Source organism: Myodes glareolus, chromosome 13 (genome assembly GCF_982192425.1).
Source record: "Myodes glareolus chromosome 13, mMyoGla1.1, whole genome shotgun sequence".
NCBI lineage: Eukaryota > Metazoa > Chordata > Mammalia > Rodentia > Cricetidae > Myodes > Myodes glareolus.
The window spans coordinates 34199068-34221309 of record NC_142038.1 but is presented as its reverse complement, the minus strand read 5'-3'; the positions used below and the strand labels follow the sequence as shown (position 1 = coordinate 34221309).

Here is a 22242-nt window from a genome sequence, read left to right as displayed (position 1 = left end):
ACTTAACACTGACGTGAGAGTCATTTGTACCGCCCTATGCCGCTCATCACTCACAGTAATGCACAATCTTTACTTAACTAATACACAGCTTATCCACTGCTCAAGGCCATTTGGGCAGCTTCCAATTTTATAGTCTAAATACTGCCAATGTTAAGATGACGATGCATTTCACCTGGCTTTATACCTGGGTCAGAAAACACAACAATTGCAGGATTAGGAAATATTGCCGAACTGTGGACAAGGTGGTCCATTACTCAATAGCAACCATGAGAGCTCCTGGGCCATGTATTTTTGATCAACACTTAGTGATCTTTTTTCTTCTTTTTAACAGTTCTTTTAGTGGTTTGCCCTGATTTTATTTTGCATTTTTTTTCCAAAGAGTTTCAACACATTTTAATGGCATTTGGATATGCTTATCTATAAAGTTCTAGCTGAAACCTCTGGGGTTTTCTCTCTATAGCTGTTTATCTTATTGGTGTTATATTCCCAGTACTCTATTTTGCCTTTTCACCCTTCAACAGTGTTCTGGGATGAACAGAAGTCCTTCGTCTTAACATAACCCACACGGTTCCCTCAATTCCTTCCTAGCAGGGCTCCTCTCTCTTCGTTCTTTGACTTGTGTCAGTCTTGAAGATATTACTTTTTATCTACTTATTTATGGGTGTGTGTGTGTGGGAACATACTGTACATGAGTGCAGGTGTCCATGGAGGACAGGCCAACGTGTTGGATCCCCTGAAGCTAGAATTACAGGCTGCGATGAGACACCTGATACAGGTGCTAGGAACTAAGCTTGGTCTGGAAGAGCAGCAATGCTCCTAACCACTGAGCCATCTCTCCAGCCTACAGACATTCTTTTGCAGTACCTTCTGGAAGCATTGTTTAATCAGTATGTACACAACTGGCTTTAGATACAGTGTGAGTTCGGGACTTGCTTTTTTCCCCTAAACAGAACTTAAGGACAGTGTTGGCGGGGTCTCCTGCCCATGTGTGAGGACATCTGTGGATGCACTGAACCGACACGCTTCCTACCCATGCATTAACACTACACTACTCGACTCCAGTGTCTGACAAAAGTCTGTCCTTAGCCTTTGTCAGGCTAAGTTAGACCTTTGGCAGTCTTCAAAATTTAGCTCTTCCAGTTTCTAAATTTTCACACAAATATCTATTTCTAGAAAGAAAAATCAAGAACAAAAGTCTGCCAGATTTCCAGTTATGATGAAGCTAAGATCAACTCTGCCTCACACAGTGTGCCTTCACAACACTGGAAGCCAGCAATGGCAATTTACAGCTAACCTTGGGGGATTCTCTATAGTTCTCTATGCAGCAAGAATAGTAACTTTTAAACTGCACTCCTATTTGATCAGAGGTTTTACATTTCTTCAGTGTCTAATGTTCTCTGGTAGAGAAATTAGCTTTTTTATACTGACAGTTCCAGAACACTTGGTAGATTTAGCTACTTCTCAGAGAAATACAAAAAGTATGTACAGAGACCCTAAGTACCAGTGACTTCTGAATTAGTCTTCAGTCTGACAATGCTGTAGGAGACACATTCAGTCCTTGTGACATTGGCAACAGCTACTTGATGACTGGGGAAATGAGCAATACTCCACAGAGCAGTGCTGCAGAGGTGATGGCAGCAGGGGACGTGCACACAGTGACCTACAGGGGCTTCCGTTACCATGAGTTTGTCCACTGAGGGCATTTGTTCACCAATGTCCTCTACGGAACACAGCAATCGTACTTTCCCTTTCCCGTTCCTAGCGCTCTCCTTTTACATATGAGGTAAGGCACACACAGCCCTTCTATATCCCCAGCTCTCTTTCTTACGACACTGAACACTGCTAACATGCTATCAGTAGACAATGGAGTTCTGACCGGGGGGGGGGGGATTCAAATTATTAAGGAAGCTTTTTTGTAGGTTTAACGCGAACATTTATTTTTCATTTAGGAAATGACCCCTTGTGTTAGTTTACTACCTATTAACGTGAATGCCATGGACTCTTTCTACAACTACTCATGTGGTCTTATGGCCATACTCCCCTGGATTGTCTCTACAACTACTCATGCAGTCTTGATGTGGAATTCCCCTCTGTATGCTGTGAATACCATTGGTTAATAAAGGACTGCTTTGGACCTATAGCAGGGCAAAACTTAGCTAGATGGGGAAAACTAAACTGAATGCTGGAAGAAAGGAGTAAGAGAGAAGTCATGCAGGCCCATCAGACACAGACACTGGAACTTTACCCGTGGCAATACACAAGATTACTAGAAATGGGTTAAATTAAGATATAAGAGTTAGCCAATAAGAAGATAGAGCTAATAGACCAAGCAGTGTTTTAAATAATATAGTTTATGTGTGATTATTTTGGGGCTGAGCAGCTGGGAACCAAGAAGTGGCCTCCTTACAGCACGATCTTATAACTGTACCTCCTGGATTGTTTTGTACTTTTAAAGACAGAGTCTCTACATAGTCCTGGCTGTCCTGGAACTTCCTATGTAGACCTGACTGGCCTTGAACTCCCAGAGGCCTGACTCTAACTTCAGAGTGCCAAGACTAAAGGCTTGTACCACCATGCCCTCCTGTATTGATCTGAAGTAGTGAATAACCTCTGTGTTTAGTATGCAACCCAAGGTGTGACTTCCAGGTTCTGTACCTATTTGAGACTAACTGGCTGGTTTTGCTTCTGTAATTTCTAAATCAATACAGATTAACTTTAAGATTTAGGACCATGGTTACTGTGCTGTGGTCTCTTATTAAAAAAAGTTCTGGTTTGTTTGTTTTTTAATGGGGTTAGAGTTATTCTTACACTGGTAACTTAAATTCAAATGTTTGAATCACGTATTTTTTCTGTATATATTTTCCATTACAATTTGTCTAACAGCTATACAATTATTTTTAATTCTTGAGTTACTTTTGCAGGTAGTTTATCAAATTCACTCATAGCATCCTAATCTTGTCATATGCTGGCAGGATCTGGAGTCCTCACTCCTTTATAACATTCTGCTACTGATAGGGAGCCTCACTTTTCTAAGACTTCCTCTCAAAGAAACAACTTTTGGCTCTGTATGTCGCGGTGCATGGTGCTGGCATGCGGAGGGGAGGCAGACCTGGAGTGTTGTCCAGGCATCTTGTATTTTGAACTGATACTGAGACTTGGGGCTCACTGGTAGGCAGATCTATCTGGTCGGTGTGGGACAAGGACCTGCCTATCTCTGCCTGCCCAGAGCTGAATTACAAGCACATGCTACCATGCCAGGTTTTCTATACAGGTGATGGCGTTAAAACACAAGGTTGTCAGCATGGAAGGTACTTTACAGAATGAGCTATCTCCCTAGTCTGTCCAAAAGACAGACTCTTCTTATTCTGTAACTCAGCTATAATTAAATTTCTTTCTAGGCTTGGATATACTGCATTTTATTATTCTGCATTTTTATTATTTTGATATTTTCTAATCTTACCATAGTCTTGAATTTAAAATGGATAATTAAAAGTAAATTACCTAAGAAATGTTCCATGTTATTGAATTTTATTAACGTTTCCAGCTCAGTATCCCTGTAAGTAGGGCACATTCTAAACTACAATCTCTGTGAGTTCAAGGCCAGCCTGGTCTATCAAGCAAGTTCCAGGACATCCAGGGCTGTTATGCAAAAAAAAAAAAAAAAAACCCAAGGAAACAAAAAATCAAAAAACAAACAAACAAACAAACAAAAAACACCTCTGTCTCTAAAAAACAAAACAAATAAAAAGGTCACCCGCTGCCCTTACCCTTGCTCAGTGGACGGACGTGTGCTACTACCTACCCACGCCCTTAGGACGGCCTTCAACAAGCTGATTTGCTTTTGGGCAGTTTTAGTATGATGCTTGTAGGTATGGCTTCCTATACATTCATTCTGTGTAGCACTTAAAGATCTCTTTGGATATACGAGGAGGTTGCACACACACACACACACACACACACACACACAATTTCCCTAGTCCTTACCCCGCACTTTATGCTCTTTCTTCGCTATAATCACTCGTTTCCCTTTCTCAGTCTCTATACTTGTATTAACCTATCTTCTAATTCCCATAGCCTGTTTCTGTTATGTTTATAATCTGCTCTTAATTCTTGTTTAGTTCTTAATTTCACTTATAATACTTTTAAGAATGTCTAATTTCTCCATTATGTCACCTATTTCCTAGAGCACAGTAACTGTAGTAGTTTAGACTTCTTATCTGATGACTCCAAAGTCTAGATTACTTGACACATTTTTATCAAACAAGATTTTCCACTGATGAGGACTACTGTGGCCAACAAGCCACATGTGTTAATAGTCATTAGTGAGTAGGAGTGTGAAAACTGAAAACCTAAAGACATCTATAGCAGGCATGGACCGACAACAGCGTGAAGAGAAGTTATCATGTGCTACTGTGTGCTGGATTTTGCAGTACTGGGGCTTGAGCTTGCCTTACACATACATACTAGGCAAGTGCCCTCCCAAGCCACATCTGCAGCCCTGTACAACTGCTGGGAATTCACAATTGGCATAGTCACTTCGGGAAATAACTGAGCAACGTTTAGTAAAGTTTAAGTTAGAAAAACTGAATGTATTCTTCTAGTATCTGAAATTCTATCTAAAAACTGTTACTTGTGTGAGAACTGTGTGGGACTGCTTTCTCTATGGAAACCTGTAAAGAGCAGCTTCACTAAAGATTACATAGAGCAGCTGCACAGCTGTGGTGCCTTCACACAGACCACTCCATCAAACTATTTCATCAAGATAAATAATGCTATTCACGAAGGTTTTTAGAATTTCAAAATTGCTCACTGCTAGGCATTAAACATGGAAGCCCAAGCAGGCTAGGCAGCCCTTTACCAGTTCATTCCCACTGCCCATGCAGAGATGGCGGGAGGGGTTGACTGTGCTTCTCCCCCTCTCTCCTGCTTACACTCGCTGAGGCAAGGCCTCACTAGCTTGCCCAGGCTGGTCTTGCATTCATCTTCCTGCCTCATCATCGCGAGGAGTTGGGATTACAGCTCTATGCCACCAGGCTTACCTGGATATATTTTTTAAATGTTTTACATGCTGAAATGATAAAGAAAAGCAGATTAATAATAAATGTTAAAATTCAGAGTAATGGTATTCACAAGAAAGCAGGAAGGCACAGCTAAGGATGGCACAACCTAAAAAACAGAGCAGCTTGGTCTGTAAAGTGCTGGCGCCAAGCCAAAGTGTGTGCACCAGCACTACCATCCTCTACATTAAATGTCAGGCATTAGTGAGCCCCAAGAGCACTGAGACACCCTGTCCAACAGAAACGGAGAACAATCGAGGCAGACGTACGTGGGCCTGAGCTTTGATAGGTGCAAACATATATTATGTTAGAGAAGTTACTTTAAGAAAGGAAAACGATGTGGGCAGACACACAGTAAATGATTATCTCCAGCGGGGAGGAGGCGTTACTGAGTGTGGCCTCTACACTTGTCTGAGCCAGCGTTCTCACTGTGTAGTCTCACTGGAGAGTCCTGTCTAGCCTGGCACTTGTGCTGATTGATTCTATTGCCTCTGTCTCCTGAATGCTCGGATCCCACATATGTACCACTATAGCTGACAAAATCTGCATAACGAGAAAAAGTATAACCAAAAAAAGAAAAAAAAAAACCCAGAAGTTGACTATTTAACTTCAGGCTCCTGAAGTTGTTCATAAAATGAACTTCTTAACAACACCACCCAACCTGAAACATTTTTATTCTAAAACATACCAAAAATCTTTGAAATGCCTTGAATTTTAAAGCAAGCATGCCATACTGTTAATAATTACATATGCCTGCAAAAACTGCAAAAACAAGGGCCAGGGCAAACACTTCCCATTGCCAGGTGCTCTGGGTTAAAGGCTCCTCAATCAAGAGAGTATAATCTTTATTTTGCCCTGCCTGCCTATAAATCCAGAAAGGAGATGTAAACATGCATACACTAGACTAAACAGCGGCTACAAAGCGGCCACTACTTACTCTCCCACTCACACATACCATCCAAGTCTGTGGGAAAAACGCAGAACTAAACTAAGGAGCTCAAGTCAAGTTTTCTGAAAATAACCCAGAGCTGACAAGTCAGTAGGAGGGCCTGGATGGTTTCAAGACACAGTTTTTAACCAAGACTTGGACCTCCAACTGTTTTCTTAAACAAAGATTTACATCCCCATCCTTGGCTAAATTACTTATAAATTAATCAAATTAATTACTCCGAGTGGATATGCAGGAGGCTGGACAAGATAGTGCTGATGTCAGCCGATGGAGTCTGCGTTGCTTTAACTAAATATATTGGCTCAGTTTTAAACACATCTACTGTGCACAAATATGGTAAGGGACCCACGTGCTACTAAATAAAGTCTTAGCTCTGTTTCCTGTCCTGGGAACAAACACACAAGAGTTTTAAATATGTAACATAGTGAAAATGTTATATTTTTATGACTAATTCATATTTCATAATAATGATTCACTAATTTTTAAACAATAGTAGCTTTTATTCTACTTACAGATTGATATTCTGGAGGTGGTTTGGTAACTTCACATTAGAACATGAAGACCAGTGCAGACAACCTTAGTATTTGCTACTATTCAAGCATTCACTTAGGTACCAGTTTAAACACAGCTCTACAGCATATTTCCACAAAGAGAAAAAAGAAACTAAATTGCCTCTGCAAGTCAAACAAGTACTCCTAACATCCCAAGATACCAAATCCAGAATAAAAGAGTATCATTTCCTTGTTTTTAAATAGGGTCTCATTTCATGTCATATTTATTACAGCTGCTGCCATCAATTACTAAGAAACAAACAAACAAAAAAAAACCTTTAGAAAACTTACAACTTGGATTGAGGCTGAGAATAAGAAAAGTTTTCTTCTAATCAACTGGAGGACTACAATTTTTTAATTCACAAATTGACTATACTAGGTCACTTCTGAGTAATGGAAATGTCTCTCTAAACATTGTTCTGGCAATGGGCACCAAGCATTAGATCTTATTTCCAAGCCTTACCAGCTGGATTTTGTCATTAACATTTATTAACAATCTAAGATATGGCTTTCACCGTCTAATCCGTACTACACGAATGTTTTTTGTGGCCCTCCAGAGGGATTTGATATGACACATTACTGGCAGGGATTACAGCCTTGTGGCTATTCACCAGAGGCAATGTAAAATTAACATGGTACTAATCCAATTTAAACAAAAAAGCTGCACAAACAATTCTCTGAACAAAAGCAGAGAGACACTTCCAATTTTATATTCAACACAAAATAAATGTGTTTTTAATAAAGAGTTTTACGGAAAAAATTAGAAGTAATTTTCACACATATGAAATGTGCCAGTTTGATGAAGTTATTAATTTTAATCTCCCAAAGCCAGTTAGTGGCATAGCATAATTCACTATGAAGACCCCAAGGGCTATTGCTTTCCTTAAATTACTTCGTCTCAGTATGGTCTGCAAAACATCAGAGGTTCCTAGTGACCTCAAAAGTTGTTTATAATATTGTTTCTAAAGCAGAAAGTTTACAGGATAAGGGATAAAATTAGTCTAAAATAAGAAAGTACTAAACACACTGCGTTCACTCAGGGACTGCTATTTTTAACTTAATATTTATTGTGTATGTATTTGCCGTGTGTGTATGAGATGCATACACGTGAGTAGATACCCATGCTCTGCACGCACATGTGGAGGGCAGAGCAGGGCACTGACTGTCTTCCTCTGGTGTTCTTTGCCTTATACAATGAGACAGGGTATCTCGCTTAACCTGCAGAATTTGCTGTTTTGATTAAGGACTGCTAACCAGCAAGCTCCCAGGATACACTTCTCTCCTCCCACCAAAGCTGGGTTCCTGGTACACATGCCATGCCACTTTTTATATGGGTACCGAGGATGTAAACTCAGGTCCTCACAAGTAGGGCGAGTGTGTTTATCCACTGTGCCCTCTCCCCACCTCAAGGTGGTAGCTTTCCGTTTCTTTAATGGACTAAGTTTTGGAGAAATTCAATAGCTTTTTCTCTTAATAAATTTATGGCAACTCAAGAGAAAGAAACTGAATGTGATATCCCCTCATATTAGAATAGAAACAAATAAAAAATCATTTTGCCAATTTTTTAAGACAAAGTGAAAATACACAGGAAGAAAGAATGAATAGAAAATGGAGTATATGTGAAGATCTAGAAGATACCAAAATGTGAGGCTGCAGGATTAGCAAAAAGGAATTTTGGGGGTGGGAAGATTTCATAATCTTTGGCTTCGTTTTTGTTCCTTTTCTAGGGTGTGTTTCCCTGTGTGCCGGTGGAGGCCAGAGGCTGACACCAGTGCCCTCCGCAGTCATCCTCCATCTTATTTCTTTGGGGTAGACTCTAAAGTGAACCTGAAGCGTGCCAGTTTGGCTGGACTAGCTGGCCAGCAGCACTGAGACTTTCGTCTGTGAGCTTCTCCAGTGCTGGGCTAGCAGGCGCCCTGCAGCACCTGGCCCTCTTCAGAGGAATGCTGGTGTTAAAGCTCATGTCCTCATGCTTGCTCAGCCAGCACAGACCCACGGAGCCAACCGCCCTCCCCCACCCTTTTCCTTTTGGGACAGGGTCTCTCATAGTCTGGGCTGAATTTGGACTAGCTATAGACTGCTCACCTATTCAATAGCCTTTTAAAAGGAGCTACTTCAATATTCCAGTGTAAAGGAACAAAGAGTCAGGCATTTAGATGTTAAAGTATAACTTATATTTTTAAAAACAACTTCAGTTAACACACACCTTCGATGCCAGCACTTGGGAGGCAGGTGGATCTCTGACTTTGAGCCTGGTCTACAGAGAGAGTTCCAGGACCACATATGCTACATAGAAAAACCCTGTCTTGAAAAACAAAAACAAAACAAACAAAATCCTACTTCAGTCTGATGTGGTGGCTTAATACCCATAATCCCAATGACTTGGGAGGCTGAGGCAGCAGCACTGTAAACTCAAAACCAACCTGAGGCAGCTGAGGGAGAGGCCCTTTCAGAAGTAGCATGATACTTCTGCTACTCTCATAAATCTCCGTGCTCCCTGTTCCAGAAGACCTCCTCCCTACATTTAAATGCCACCCAAGTATCTTGGCATCATGACTTACAAGTCAGGCTGCTTCTTCCTCAAAGATAGTTTTCATCCCGACTGACCTCGCTAACAGCTGATCATACCCTTTTGTTCTACTAGGAGGTGCCCACTCATTTCTTCTGCTTTAGTGCTTTTCTGGAAAACCCTTGTCAACTGTGCACTGAAACTGTAACAGGAAAGAGTTTGGACTTCACTCTCAGTTTTCCCACAGTGTATCTCTGTGAGCCGACATGACAATAGTAAGCCTCATTTCTTCATCTGTAAAATGGTAATATGACCGGCTACCCAGGGATTTTAGAATTAAAACGAAAATAAAACAATCTGAGATTTATTTGGTACAGGGCAGTACTATGCCCTCAGAAAAAAAAAAAACCACCGTCCCATCATCAAGTTGCTCCCTAGTCAAGGACTCCCTTGCTTGAGTTCAGATTTAAAAAAAAAAAAAAATGTGTATTTCTGGCTACTTATATATTTCTAAATTTAAAAAACTAAAATGCCCACTCATGTTTGCAAATCTTATGCCCTTCCTCTGCTACAATTAAGAAAGAGTCTTGTTATGATACCCTGGCTGACCTGGAACTCATTACATAATCCAGACTAGCCTCACACTCATGGCAATCCTCCTGCCTCCACCCCCAGAATGCTAGGATTACAGGTATGCAGTGTATACTTGGCTCCAAACAGCTTCTTTAATTGTATTTCCCAAATTGGAAAACCTCTCCAGCATCTACGGCTGAGCCCTTGGCATCATCTTTCATGAATGTTCTTGTTACATTTCTATCACTACAATTAAAGCCCCACGCGTCCTTACCAGAGATGCCCTGTAAATTGGGTCCTCCTCTATGTTTTAAAAGACTTTCTCACTTCATGATTCTTTGCAGTAACCCCTGCAGTCACTATAGCGACTACTACTTTGCTATGTCACAACGAGTTTTGCTATTAATATCCTAATGACTCATCTCCATGTGAACTCTACCCTTCTGACACCAGACACCATCCTAAGTCACAATAAACAATTTTTTTCTCTTCTGTGTGGTGCTCAGGCAATGGTTATAACTGTTTCTTCCTTATTACCAAATTCTCAGCTCCCTGAGGGTGAGGCCCATGTCTTACTTATGTACATACACTGAGCATGGTGTCTTGGCTTAGGAAGGCCTTATTACTGTGCAAAATGCCCATGCTAGAGTGCCAGCATTAAAATAATATAATGCCAATTTGAAATGCAAAATGTAAAAATCTCTAAAATCCAAAATTTTTGAGCTCTAGCGTTCATGATGGCACTACTGTGGTCAGAAGACAGGCATAACACTATAAAAAGGAAAAAAATTAGCCTTTGGCTATAATTACTGTAGAACTGAAACACAAGCAGATTGTGTTCACACTTGGGTATATATCCAAGACATCTCATTACATATATGCAAATATTATAAAACAGGAAAAAAATCTGAAATCCAAACTATTCCTGGTCCAAACAATTTCAAATAAAAGACACACAACTTGAGTAAATCCACTCTGTGTACTACTTCAATATCTACCTATAATGCATACAATCTGAACACAGCGATAAGCTACACTGGCATATGGTCTACTACTCTTTAATTCCCATATGTCTGGTAGTACCCTATAAAAAACATCATGAGCATTAGCATAATACCACAAAGATATTGAATAGTATTTGATGTAATTTTATGGAAACATACTAAATATATCAATCTGAAAGATATTATATACCAGGTTTTATTCAGAAATAAAGCTAATAAATTTTTTAAAGTTAGAGTAAATTAACTATTCATGATCTTTTAATAAATTCAATAAATTATATTCAAAGTAAGCTCATTCATATTCTCATGCATCTTAATCATTTGAAAAAACTATAGCCCACAATAAGATACATTTCTCATGAAAATAACTTTCTTGTCTAAGAAGGGAAAATGCCAACAAGGATTTTCAGAAAACTATCAAGTCTTTTAAACCTAAAATTATGCAAAACTTCCCAATGACAGCTTTCATGGTTGAATGATTGTGTTTTCCTAAGAAAATCATTTTAAAATATGCTCTTAAATGTAAGAAATGGCAAATTTAGTTTATCCCAAAAGTGTCCCTTTCAGTGAAGTCTACTGAGAATGAGTTCTAAGGGAAATTCGGTTGCTTATTTCCAACAAGACAGCTGACAACTAAAAATAAGAGAGCTTCAGTTTTTAATTATGAAAAGAGGATTCTGCATATAACACATTAAAAGACAAAGACAAACCCAAACAGCCTTGCTCTTCAACTGCAGCACTGGAGAGGCCACAGCAGACTTCTAACACATAATGTCAAACAAGAAACTTACAAAGTAGCGAGGAGACAGAGTCTGCTCTCAACCACATACCTGCTTGAGTCTGGCAAGTTCTTTCAAAGCTCGTCCCCACTGCTGCTTGTAATGCAGTTTAGACTTGGTTGCAGATTCCAACTTTCTTTCAAGTTCAACCTAACAGTGATTAAAATCATATCAAGTGAAACACTATACCACTGTGTGCAATCACTGAAAGATAATATATACAAAGAGTCGGGCTTAAGAAAAGAGTTTATACAGCATGACATATGACATAGTCTAAAGCTGTTATATAATTTACTATAAATATTATGGCACATGAACATTTTCTTGTTTAAAATATAGTATTATTTTTATTGCCTTGCAGGCTAGACTAAAAAGAACTGAATTAGTCTTAACCTCCAGACAGTTACTATAAATGTATTTAAATGTGTATATTACACAGAGTGAAAATACATTTATTTTTAACAAAAGACAGCACTGACTGCTAACATTCCTCTTCGGCCTGTGCTCTGATCTCAGGAGGCTGATCTTCCTTTTTGAAGGCCTATGACTAGGTGGGGTTCTGTCCTGTAAGAAGAGCTGAGACACTTTCTTAACTTTTGGCAAAACCACAGAACACTGGAAACTGTGCAGTGTTTTATCAGAAAGCAAATTACTAAGAGATGCAAAGTCAAAAATGTAAAAATATTTTAAGAATGTTAAAATAAACCCAAGAGGAAGAAAAATAATGTTTCTTAATAACACACATCTCACTTTTATTTTCTATCTTTCCTGAAATATATAAAGAAAAACACTAAAGTGATTCAATTAAAAATCTGGTTATTTATGTTTGCAGCAGGCAATCTGTTATGCATGAACTAAAGCCAACTTGGCTATGCTCTGGAATGTACTCACTCAGTGCTAAAAACCATGCACCAAACAAATTCATGCAGCCAGCAGACAGTTTTACTATTAAGTGATAATGTAATAATCTGCTTGAATTACAGTAAAATACTGTTACTCTGAACTAGCTGGCTTTTTAAAAATCAAGTTTAGTTTTTCCCATACATACAACTCCTGATGTTTTATGAGAAAAACAAAAATGAAGACACTATAAAAATTCTAATGTTGGAAAATTCAGAGCGAAATAAAATGGCAGGAAAAGCAGACTGCCAAGTCGCCGTCACAAAAGACCAGAACATTCTCTGCAGTTATATATGACTACTAGGACTGGAGGTCTTTCTGTTTTACAAATCCCTAGTGCCTGGATTCAGATGTGTTGACATTTCACAACAGACTCAAGCATCTTGAGCTGAATGATATTGCTGAGATTACTGGAGATAATCCCTCCACTTATGCCCAGTGATTCATATACTTCACTTGGTAATTTAACAACAAGCCGTACCTCAGAGGAGCAGAGACAGTCTCTGAGAGCATGCACATGGTCCTGGGCAAGGTCTGCATCCTGGCCCAGACTAAGGATGAGGCCTAATGGACCTGCTCCAACAGTAAAAACTAGGCAGTTCTACCAGTGTTGCAAAATATTAAAAAATTCATAACTTTATAGTTATGTATACTAATTTAAAACACGTGTCATTCTGCATCTAGTATTTTTATTCCTAAAAACTTACTGGCAAATCTGGGGCACAAATTCAGTCCTATCAATAATCTCTAATATTTTTTTAAGAATATAGTGCTTGTGACTCTAAAGAATTATATGGACCCAATTGCTAGAATAATACATACAGCCAAAAATTTTAGGTTTATATTTAATTTTATTATTTACTAAAACTAAAAAACTAAAATATACTTACAATACTTCTCTCTCCCTTTCCTCCCTCTAGCTGTTCCCATATCCCCTCTACTCCCTCTCATATCATGACCTCTTTACTTTTACTGTTTATATGTACATAGGCATGCATGCACGTATGATGCATAAATGTAGAAAACAACCAGGTGAATCCATTTGATGTTGCATATATGTATATGTCTAGGGCTGACCACTTTGTATTGGATAACCAATCTGCGGGACCATCCCTGGGAAAAGCTATCTCTCCCCTTCTTATTAGTCTTTTGGTGCCTACTGTTCTTTGTTTAGGGGTGGGACCCAGTGGGATCCCCCTCCCAAGTTAACATGTCTGTTTCTGCTGCCTTTGTTCAGGTCTTGGTTAGGTAGCCACAGTGTTGAGGTGCGTGTGGTTAGGGAAGCACCCATCTCATTTTTAGAACACGTATTTTTAGAAGGTTTTCAAACTTAATATAATATAATTTCAGGGTATTCCGAAGTCAATTAAAAGCCCTTACTGTTAGTGGTTTGTGGAAGTCTTTTTTTTTTTTTTTTTTTTTTTTGAGGCAGGGTCCTGCCATGTGGCATCAACTGACCTTGAATTCTTGACCTCTTGCACTAACAGTGCTGGCACTATAGGTGTGCACTACCATCCCTGGCTTGTGCTTGTACTTTTACTTAGGGTTTCACTGTTCCAAGACTGAAGTGACACACCATAAGCTAAGTTTAGTAACCCTGAAATGAGAGCGCAGGTCCCAAGTCAACCCAGACTGCAGAAGACAAATCCCCTAGCAGAGGCACAGATCCCTTTAGTCTGCAGTCCATTCCCAGGTCTAACTGCTCACAAGGAGCGCTTTCAGATTTCCCTTTTCTACTTCTATTGCTGCTCGTGCGGACCAAGCTCTTCTCACCCCGACTGTAAAGGGTCTCGTGCCATCCCGGTTTAAACATGCCTGCAAGTCTGCAAGCTGCTACTGACAGCTATTCGCCTAGGATCCAAAATATAATTTCTGTACTTCTTGCTTAACCTACTTCTTCAGGACTTTTCATAGACAATCCAGCCATGTTTGTGCCCCTGTGTCCTACAACTCTCCTCATCCAGCTTCCTGGCCTGCCAATCATTTTTTTTCTTCTGCTTTCCAAAATCTTAACGTTCATCTCAGATTTTACCTCTATATGAGGCTGTCTTGAAATCTACTACATATGAAACACCAAATAGTTTCCTTTGGGTTAGATCAGTCATGGTCATTTATGACTCTGAGTCATCTCTGAAACCAAGCACCGTGTTGAAAGGCAAAGAACCCAATACAAAATATCCTTTCAGTCTCTTCTACCTCTCCTATGGCTCTAAGAGCGGTGACACAGGTACCCCAGTGTTCTTCAGTACTACACAAATTTTAGAAGGATTAAAAATGCTGACTTTTTTTTAAATATGTTGATCTTTCAAACTCTATATGCCCTACTAAAATATACAATTTCCATATTTTAGTTTTTAAAACCCCAGTAATTTACAAACTATGCAAAGAGTATTTTCTTTCTAGTGAAAGAAAACTCACAAACTTGGGTGCAATGGCTTGCATATGTAATTTCAGCAACCAGGACGACCACTCCAAGTTTGGGGTCAGTCTAGGCTACGGGCTGCTAGACCATCTTGAGGTAAAGTATAAGACCCAGTTTCAAAACAATGAAAAAGGTGGGTGGGGTGTGGGTGCCGTGAGGTGGCTGAGGGCAGAAATGCTTGCAGCACAAACCTGCCGCTGAGACCAACATCTTGAAGCCCACAGGGCCCACAGTGGATGAGGAACCAACCCCCGAGCTGTCCTCTGACACCCACACACGCCCCACGGCGTTCACACACACCACAGGAGAGTTGACTGAAAAAAAAAATCACAGAACTACTTACTTTTGTAATAATAAAAGGAATCATGAATTATTTGGTAAAACTCTTATCTTTGTGTTAATTTTGGACTCTTTCGATGAAAATGGATATGTTATGTTAAGAACCATTAGACAGACATGGTGTCACACACCTTTAATCCCACCATTAATAGGGCAAAGGCAGGCAGATCTCTATGAGTTCAAGGCCAGCCACAGCTATCACAGTAATTCTGTCGAAGAAGAAGGAGGAGGAAGAGGATGAGGAGGAGGAGGAGGAGGAAAAGGAAAAGAGAAAAGATTAATAATAAGTTTTTCCTCAGACACTGGTAAGTCAGTTGGGACAATTTCCCTGGCTGGCATTTCTACGCTTTTATCTGTTACTATTTCAGAATAAGATGCTGCCCTCTTCTGGTTCCCAAAAGACTTACAAGGAATTTCCAGAAAGGCTAAGAAGTTTTACTGTACACTTGCAACACGCTGGATGCAGCCTTTGTTCTAATAGACAGTTCACGGTACCACTTCTCCCAATCCATTCCTGGTACTCTTAATACTTAATGGTTAATGATTCTTGTCTACCTTGAAGTTTATATTTTAAATGAATAAATATTCTAATAAACTTCTAGTTTTATTTTTCAAGCAATAGTTATCTAATTAATATTTTTTTTTCCTGAAACGTATGGAAGGGCTGCAAGAGTAAGCCATTTAGAACTGCTCCTCAAAGGCACTCAGGACAAAACTTCGGGTCTTTCTCCAAAGAAGCAGGTCATAGGCTCCTCTTCTTTAAAACAAAACCAAACCAAAGGTCTCTGGCTGTCCTGAAATTCACTCTGACCTTGATCTCTCAAGAGATCCACCTGCCTCTGCCTCCCTAGTGCTGGGATTAGCGTCACCACCACATCAAGCCTGTTCATATCCTCTTAAACACCAGTTGGATTTCTTTCCGAAATGTAAAGATTCCTTACTCTTCTAATTAAAACCCGTGAATACTATCCCATCATTTACTTTTATGTTTGTTGTTTTGAAAATATGATTTACAATTTTTTTCATTTTAAATAAAATCATTTATTCTACTTAAGTCACAAATAAAAACACAAAGCCACTTCAGGAAGCCATTCCAGCATCTGCCCAGTCACAGGCTCCATCTCCACACACTGCTCTGCAGTTCAAATGGCCACTCGGACGCCATGCAGCTTTGCTGAGGGCTTCACTCTTTCACCACCAAGTCAATTTTCATTCTCTCATCAACCACAAAAAAAGAGCTATGATGAACTTCAAGCTAGAAGAAGTTAGCTTTCTACATCCTTTCATGGCCCACGAAGCCTTTGCTGGCATTCCAGCCCTCGTCAGCTCAAACATAAAATAAAACATAAAAAGTAACAGCAATGTTAAAAGACAGATTTTAAATAAATAAGTAGAAAATGCCCAGGTTCTACACTAAGCACTTTGACCATTTTATTACCCTGTTTAAAAATATGAAATAAGTAGGAGAAGCTACCCACTGTGACACAGCTAAGTGGCTGGGCCAGAATGTGAGACAGTCTCGCGGTTATATGCCCAAGATGGTGACTACCATTATGCATGACTTAGAACGAAACCTAACTCTCTCATGGCTTTTAAACCCACCCGGCACACGCTACACTCTAGGCTGGCCGTCTTTCTGAGTTCTAGAGAGTTCTCGCCTTAGCGCCTCTGAAGGAGCTCCCTGGACAACGTCTCAGAGCTCTCTGCATTGCTGTTTCCTCCTCTTCTCAGACCTCAATGCATATGCTCACCTTTGGATGGCTGTTGGATATTCACACTCTTTTCAAAAATATTTTATGGGGCTAGAGAGATGGCTCAGTAGTTAAGAGCTCTTGCGGCTCTTCCAGAGGACCTAAATTCAGTTCCTAGCACCTGTGACTTCAGCTCTAAGGGATAAGATACCCTCTCTGACTTCAGTGGGTACCTGCACATTCATGATATACACTCAGGCATGTGTGTGTATGTATACACATTAAAGCTCAATCTGATAAAAGAGTGTATGTGTGCACGCATGAGTACCAGTACCCGCATGCGAAGCCAAAGGAAAGCTTGGAGTAGTCATTTCTGTCCCTCCTCGAGCTTGAACTCAGGTGGTCAGGCACCCTCTTCCACTGTGTCATCCTGGTGTCCTGAATTCATACTTGGCAATGTCTAGCCACTGCACATTCTGTTTAAGGGGGAATGCCAACATAGACGGCGGGCACAACTACATCTGAACCACAGAGAACAAAGTAGGATGAATGTTCTTCCTTCTAAGCTAAAGGTTTGGGAACATAAGTATCTGCTCTGTGTGAATGGCCCTGTGCAGGACATCGAAGCCAGGAAGCATAGAAACAGAGCAGTCACAAAGACCACAACACTCTTAAATGTACCAACAGAAGGGGCATCTGGGTAAACTGGGACAGGACATTGGCTGGACTGAGCTTCTAAACATACCTACTCACATTTTGAATGTGGTTCACCTTTGACAGGTTTTTTGTTTTTTGTTTTTGTTTTTTTTTATTTTGACATTTCTCTGTGTCAAACTGGGACAGGACATTGGCTGGACTGAGCTTCTAAACATACCTACTCACATTTTGAATGTGGTTCACCTTTGACAGGTTTTTTGTTTTTTGTTTTTGTTTTTTTTTATTTTGACATTTCTCTGTGTAGCACTGGCTGTTCTGGGACTCTCTATGTAGATCAGACCAGCCTTGAACTCACAGAGATCACCTGTCTCTGCCTCCCAAAGACTGTGATTAAAGGAGTAAGCCATCACTGCCCAGCCCTGAGAGTTTTTCCTTTATCCCTACAGTAGTCAGTTCTGGTCACAACTCAATATTCTATTCATGCAAACACACCAACTCAACCCATGCCACACACCTTGCATTCCCTGAAGACAGTAGGTAGCACAATGTATACACATGGATCACCAGTGACTCCTTAAGTTGGTCACTGGAGCTAGTTACGCTAACAAGAGTTGACACAGGTACCTTTTCCAAGGTGAGGAGATTTATTTCTGACTGCAGCCGTATTTCTGGTTTGTTACTTTGTTGATCCTTGAACTGATGGAACTCTTTTTCCAAAATCTTGTACTTATTTTCAGCATCATTAAGCTGTATGCATAGAAAAAGTATATTAGTGTCATTATATGTAGCTGTTTGAAAGCAATCATAAGCAAATCTTGACACTGTACAACCTGATTAACAGTGTCATTATTATTCTAAAACATGTTATAGTAGAACATTTGGAAAACTCATAAAGGAGGAAAAAGAAAACGGTCAGTACTTAAGAATCCAACAAATTAACTAACAGAAAGCTTTAAAAAAAAAAACTAGGTAAAAAATTAAGGATCAAGGGGCTAAACATCTGAAGGAATGCCAAAGACCCATGGGTAATCAGGAACAGAGGCTTCTCATTCTGCAGAACTGGCTCTGATGAAATCCCCCAATACTCTGTAAGTTGGAGAAGGGGACAGGGAGTGGCAGCTTAATTAAGTACTTAGCTGAGGGCAGAAAGATGCCCGTCAGGCTGAGCATGGTGGCTCTGTAAGCTACGGAATATCTGTAATCTTCAGAAGAAGCTGCTGCTCCCTCAATGACAAGTTTTCACCTAACTCAGTCTTCCAAGGTCAGCAGAAACCATTCTGAAGTGATCTCACTTTTTAAAAAACCTTTCCTCTGTGTGCATGATGTATGTGTCTGTACATACACGTGTGTAGAGGCCAGAAGTCACCATCAGTATCTCAACTACTCCCCACCATATACTCTGAAAGCAGCTCTCACAGACTGACTAATGGGCAGGGCAGCAAGCCCCAGGGTGCCTCCTGTCTCTGCCTACCAGTGCTGATTATAGGTGCATGTTACCATGCCCAGCTTTTTCCATGGGTACATGGGACCCCAACTCAGGCACAGATGCTTGCTCAGAAAGCACCTTCTCTGTCTGACCAAGCCAACTTCCTAGCCCCTACTTTTATATTTTAAACAAGAAATATACTAATAGTATATTTGGTTCTTCACCAATCAGGGACATTGTCATAAGCAATTATGCTGTTACAATCCAGTTGTAAGGTAGCAGCTGTTAGGGCATGGTGGACTCTGTCCTTGGGAAGTCATCTCTCACTATGAGTTCCAGTGCCTGCTTTTACCTATTGGAATACAGATACTTTTATCTTCATAAGTTCTCTTTATACTTAACTGTCTCTTCTACCAGTCTAATGAGAACGGCATATATAATATATGAAACCATGTCAGTGTAATGGCCCCAAATTTCTCTTACGCATAAAATGTGGCATGTCAAGGACTCTGTTCCTTAAGCAAACTGGAATTCACCAGCCTCCCTCCTGATTAGAACTGTGCATCAAGAATAAAGATGTGCCTTGACAATTTTCCGAAATTCCCTTCTCGCCAAGGCTCTTGCTACAGAACTGTGAGTCAGTGACACAATCCTGGGATGGTGTGGATGTGATGGGGATGGAAGGGTGCGTGCCAAGCACTCCCTTGACTCTGACGCCTCTGCTCTCATGACTAAACCTTCTTAAGCTGGAAGAAAAGCACTACCCTGGTGAGTCCCATGACAAATACCTACTTTCGTATGTTAAATGAGACCCACAATAACAAGCAAATTCACATTTACATCCGTGTGAACAATGTGGGTGAGAGAACTACTACAGACACTGTTCATGACAGAAGACACATCTAATCTACACTAGAATTTTTCAAGAAAGATAAGCTCAGTTTTTAACAGCCTGATCTTTCCCTCCCTTTTCTAGAAATATTTATTGAGTCCCTATCACTGCTGACACCCGGGCCGGGCTCCAGGACAGAGCTATAAACCAAACAGTTTTTATGGAGCAACAATCTGAAACTGATTAAATGACCATTAAATGAAAATAAAAACTGGTGCATTGTAAAGAAAAAAGAAAGCGATATTACAGAAATGCATGTAACATAAGCTTGACCTGGACTTGGAAATATTTGGGGTAAGTGACATTTTGCTGAAAGTAAATGGACACAAAATTTACAGGGCCTATGGGAAACTAGGCACAGTGAGGTCTCATGGGGAAAGCACGCAGGGCGTGTTGACAAGAGAACAGTGGTTAGAAAGTACACAGCACACAGCAGAGGTGAAGAGTGGAAGATGACGTCAGACAGATGGGAAGAAACCACGCACAGGCTATGGGCTAATGATACGCCTCACCACCTATGCATGGTGAAAAGGCAGTGGAAGGCTGAAGAATGACCAACTTCCCAAATTTCACAACTACCTGGCTGCAACACAAGCCCAGACGCCCCGTCATCCACACAATGACAACACAAGCCCAGAAGGCCACCATCCACACAAATGACATCACAAGCCCAGACGCCCCGTCATCCACACAATGACGACACATGCCCAGACAGCCGTCATCCACACAAATGACATCACAAGCCCAGACAGCCCCTCATCAACACAAACACTTATAAAGCAAGGTAAGTATGATGGTAAGACACCGCTTTAAAATGCCTTGAAAATATCCAAGTAAGGGTATCAAAAAAGCAGTCTGAAGTGGAGGTCTAGAGTACAGAGACAAGGTCTTGACTAGAAAAGAGGAAAAGCAGAAGTAAGCCCTGAGCTTGGAGAAAGCTGGAAGCTCAATGGCTAGACAAGGGAGCAGAGAAGACTGCAGGACAGCATGGGAGGAGGCCCGAGGGTGGAGGAAAGTGTGTGGGTGGGGGAGCGACGACAGCTGAACAGAGAATATGCAGCACTAGGAACAAGTGTCTATGTGGGTTCAGTTCAGCAAATGTGGGCATGAAGACACCCATTCCACCTAGTGACCTGGCTACAGGGGACTCCAACAATTGCCTGGAAAGATGGGCACATAAAGGGGCTGTAAACCCAAGCAAGGGAGACACTCATCTTACAAAATGTAGGTTCTAGAAAGCACTGGACTATTTTAGTAAACTTCTAGCATTAAGGTCCTAATGAATGCCTATGTTGCTGAAAGGAGATTTACTGAAAAACCTTTTACATTGCAAGTTACCTGGCCTGCAGTTTCACACAAATGGTTCTAAGGGTAAGAAAATTACACTAATACAGTCCTTAGCTTTAACTTAAAAAAAAAAAAAATCCGACTTCAATTGGGATCTCTGCAGTGAATACAACAGTCCCGTCCCAGGGGTGCCATGGCTTGTGGTGAAGCTGACCCCAGCACCTGCTGCTGAAGCCGGTGCTTGTCCTCTTCCAGCTGCTTCAGCTTCAGCCTCTCCAGCTCCACTTGGTGAACACAGTCGTCTCTGGCCCTGCGGACAGAGTCCTGAAGTTCTTGAAGGTTCCGTTCCCGTTCTGACTGCAGTTCTTTTCTCTCTCTTTGCAGCTGAAAAGAAAAGCACCATTGGGAGGCTGGCTGGTCGCTAGCTGCATGACACTGTTTGTGTCCTAGCCTTAGGTTAGTCAGTGTTCAAACACTTATCAGCTGAGCTAGGGAGATGGTCAGTCCACAAAGTAGTGCCTCCTAGGCACAATGGCCTGAGCATAACCCCAGAACTCACATAAGAAAGCACAGTGGTGCACACTGCGCTCCCAGAGCTGGGGAGGAGGAGACTGGCAGATCCTGGAGCTCTACAGCAAGCCCAGCCTACTTGGTGAGCTCCCGGCTAATGAGACCCTGTCTCAAATAGTCTGTGGGATTCCTCCTAAGAACAACTCCAGGCTGTCCTCTGGCCTTTGCCAGCATGCACACATGCATGCACAACAAAGAATGCCTACAAACTTACTTCATGTCCTCCTTAGTTATTAGACTTCAATGTTTATATATACTAACTTTTCAATTACTCAATGCTAATAATATACAAGTCACACACAACTCATATAAATTTAGTTGAAAAGATCCTAACCACTTAAAACTCTCATTTTTATTATACAAAAATGTGACTAAGTTTCTTTCTTCAACTACATGTTTCTAAATGCCCAACCATTTAGAAGATAGATTTGATTAGGCCAATACACCTAACTCATTTTAAAACTCCAGAAATGTAAATAATAAAGTCAGGGTATTTACTGATAAAATCTTAAACATTATAGTTAGAGAAGAGACATATAAACAAAATGGAAAGATTGTAGTTACTTTTATGTTTTATATGCTTATAAGTTGAATATAATTTATGTGTATTACACACTTATATTTTACAGAAAAGTC

General features: G+C 40.5%; 2 protein-coding genes across 4 annotated transcripts in view; one reads left to right on the top strand and one right to left on the bottom strand.

The window, feature by feature from the left end:
• LOC146891736 (uncharacterized) overlaps positions 1 to 22242 on the top strand; it is a 151963-nt gene that overhangs the window by 40868 nt on the left and 88853 nt on the right. The gene's annotated exons all lie outside the window — the stretch shown is intronic.
• Positions 1 to 22242, bottom strand: part of Cep120 (centrosomal protein 120) — a 62387-nt gene that overhangs the window by 6626 nt on the left and 33519 nt on the right. For all 3 annotated transcript variants that reach the window (XM_048419073.3, XM_048419076.3, XM_048419074.3), the window contains exons 17-19: positions 21259 to 21420; positions 18056 to 18178; positions 11474 to 11572 (exon numbers count right to left, since the gene is read on the bottom strand). In XM_048419073.3, coding sequence (XP_048275030.3) covers positions 11474 to 11572; positions 18056 to 18178; positions 21259 to 21420 — 384 coding nt within the window. The remainder of the gene's footprint in view (positions 1 to 11473; positions 11573 to 18055; positions 18179 to 21258; positions 21421 to 22242) is intronic.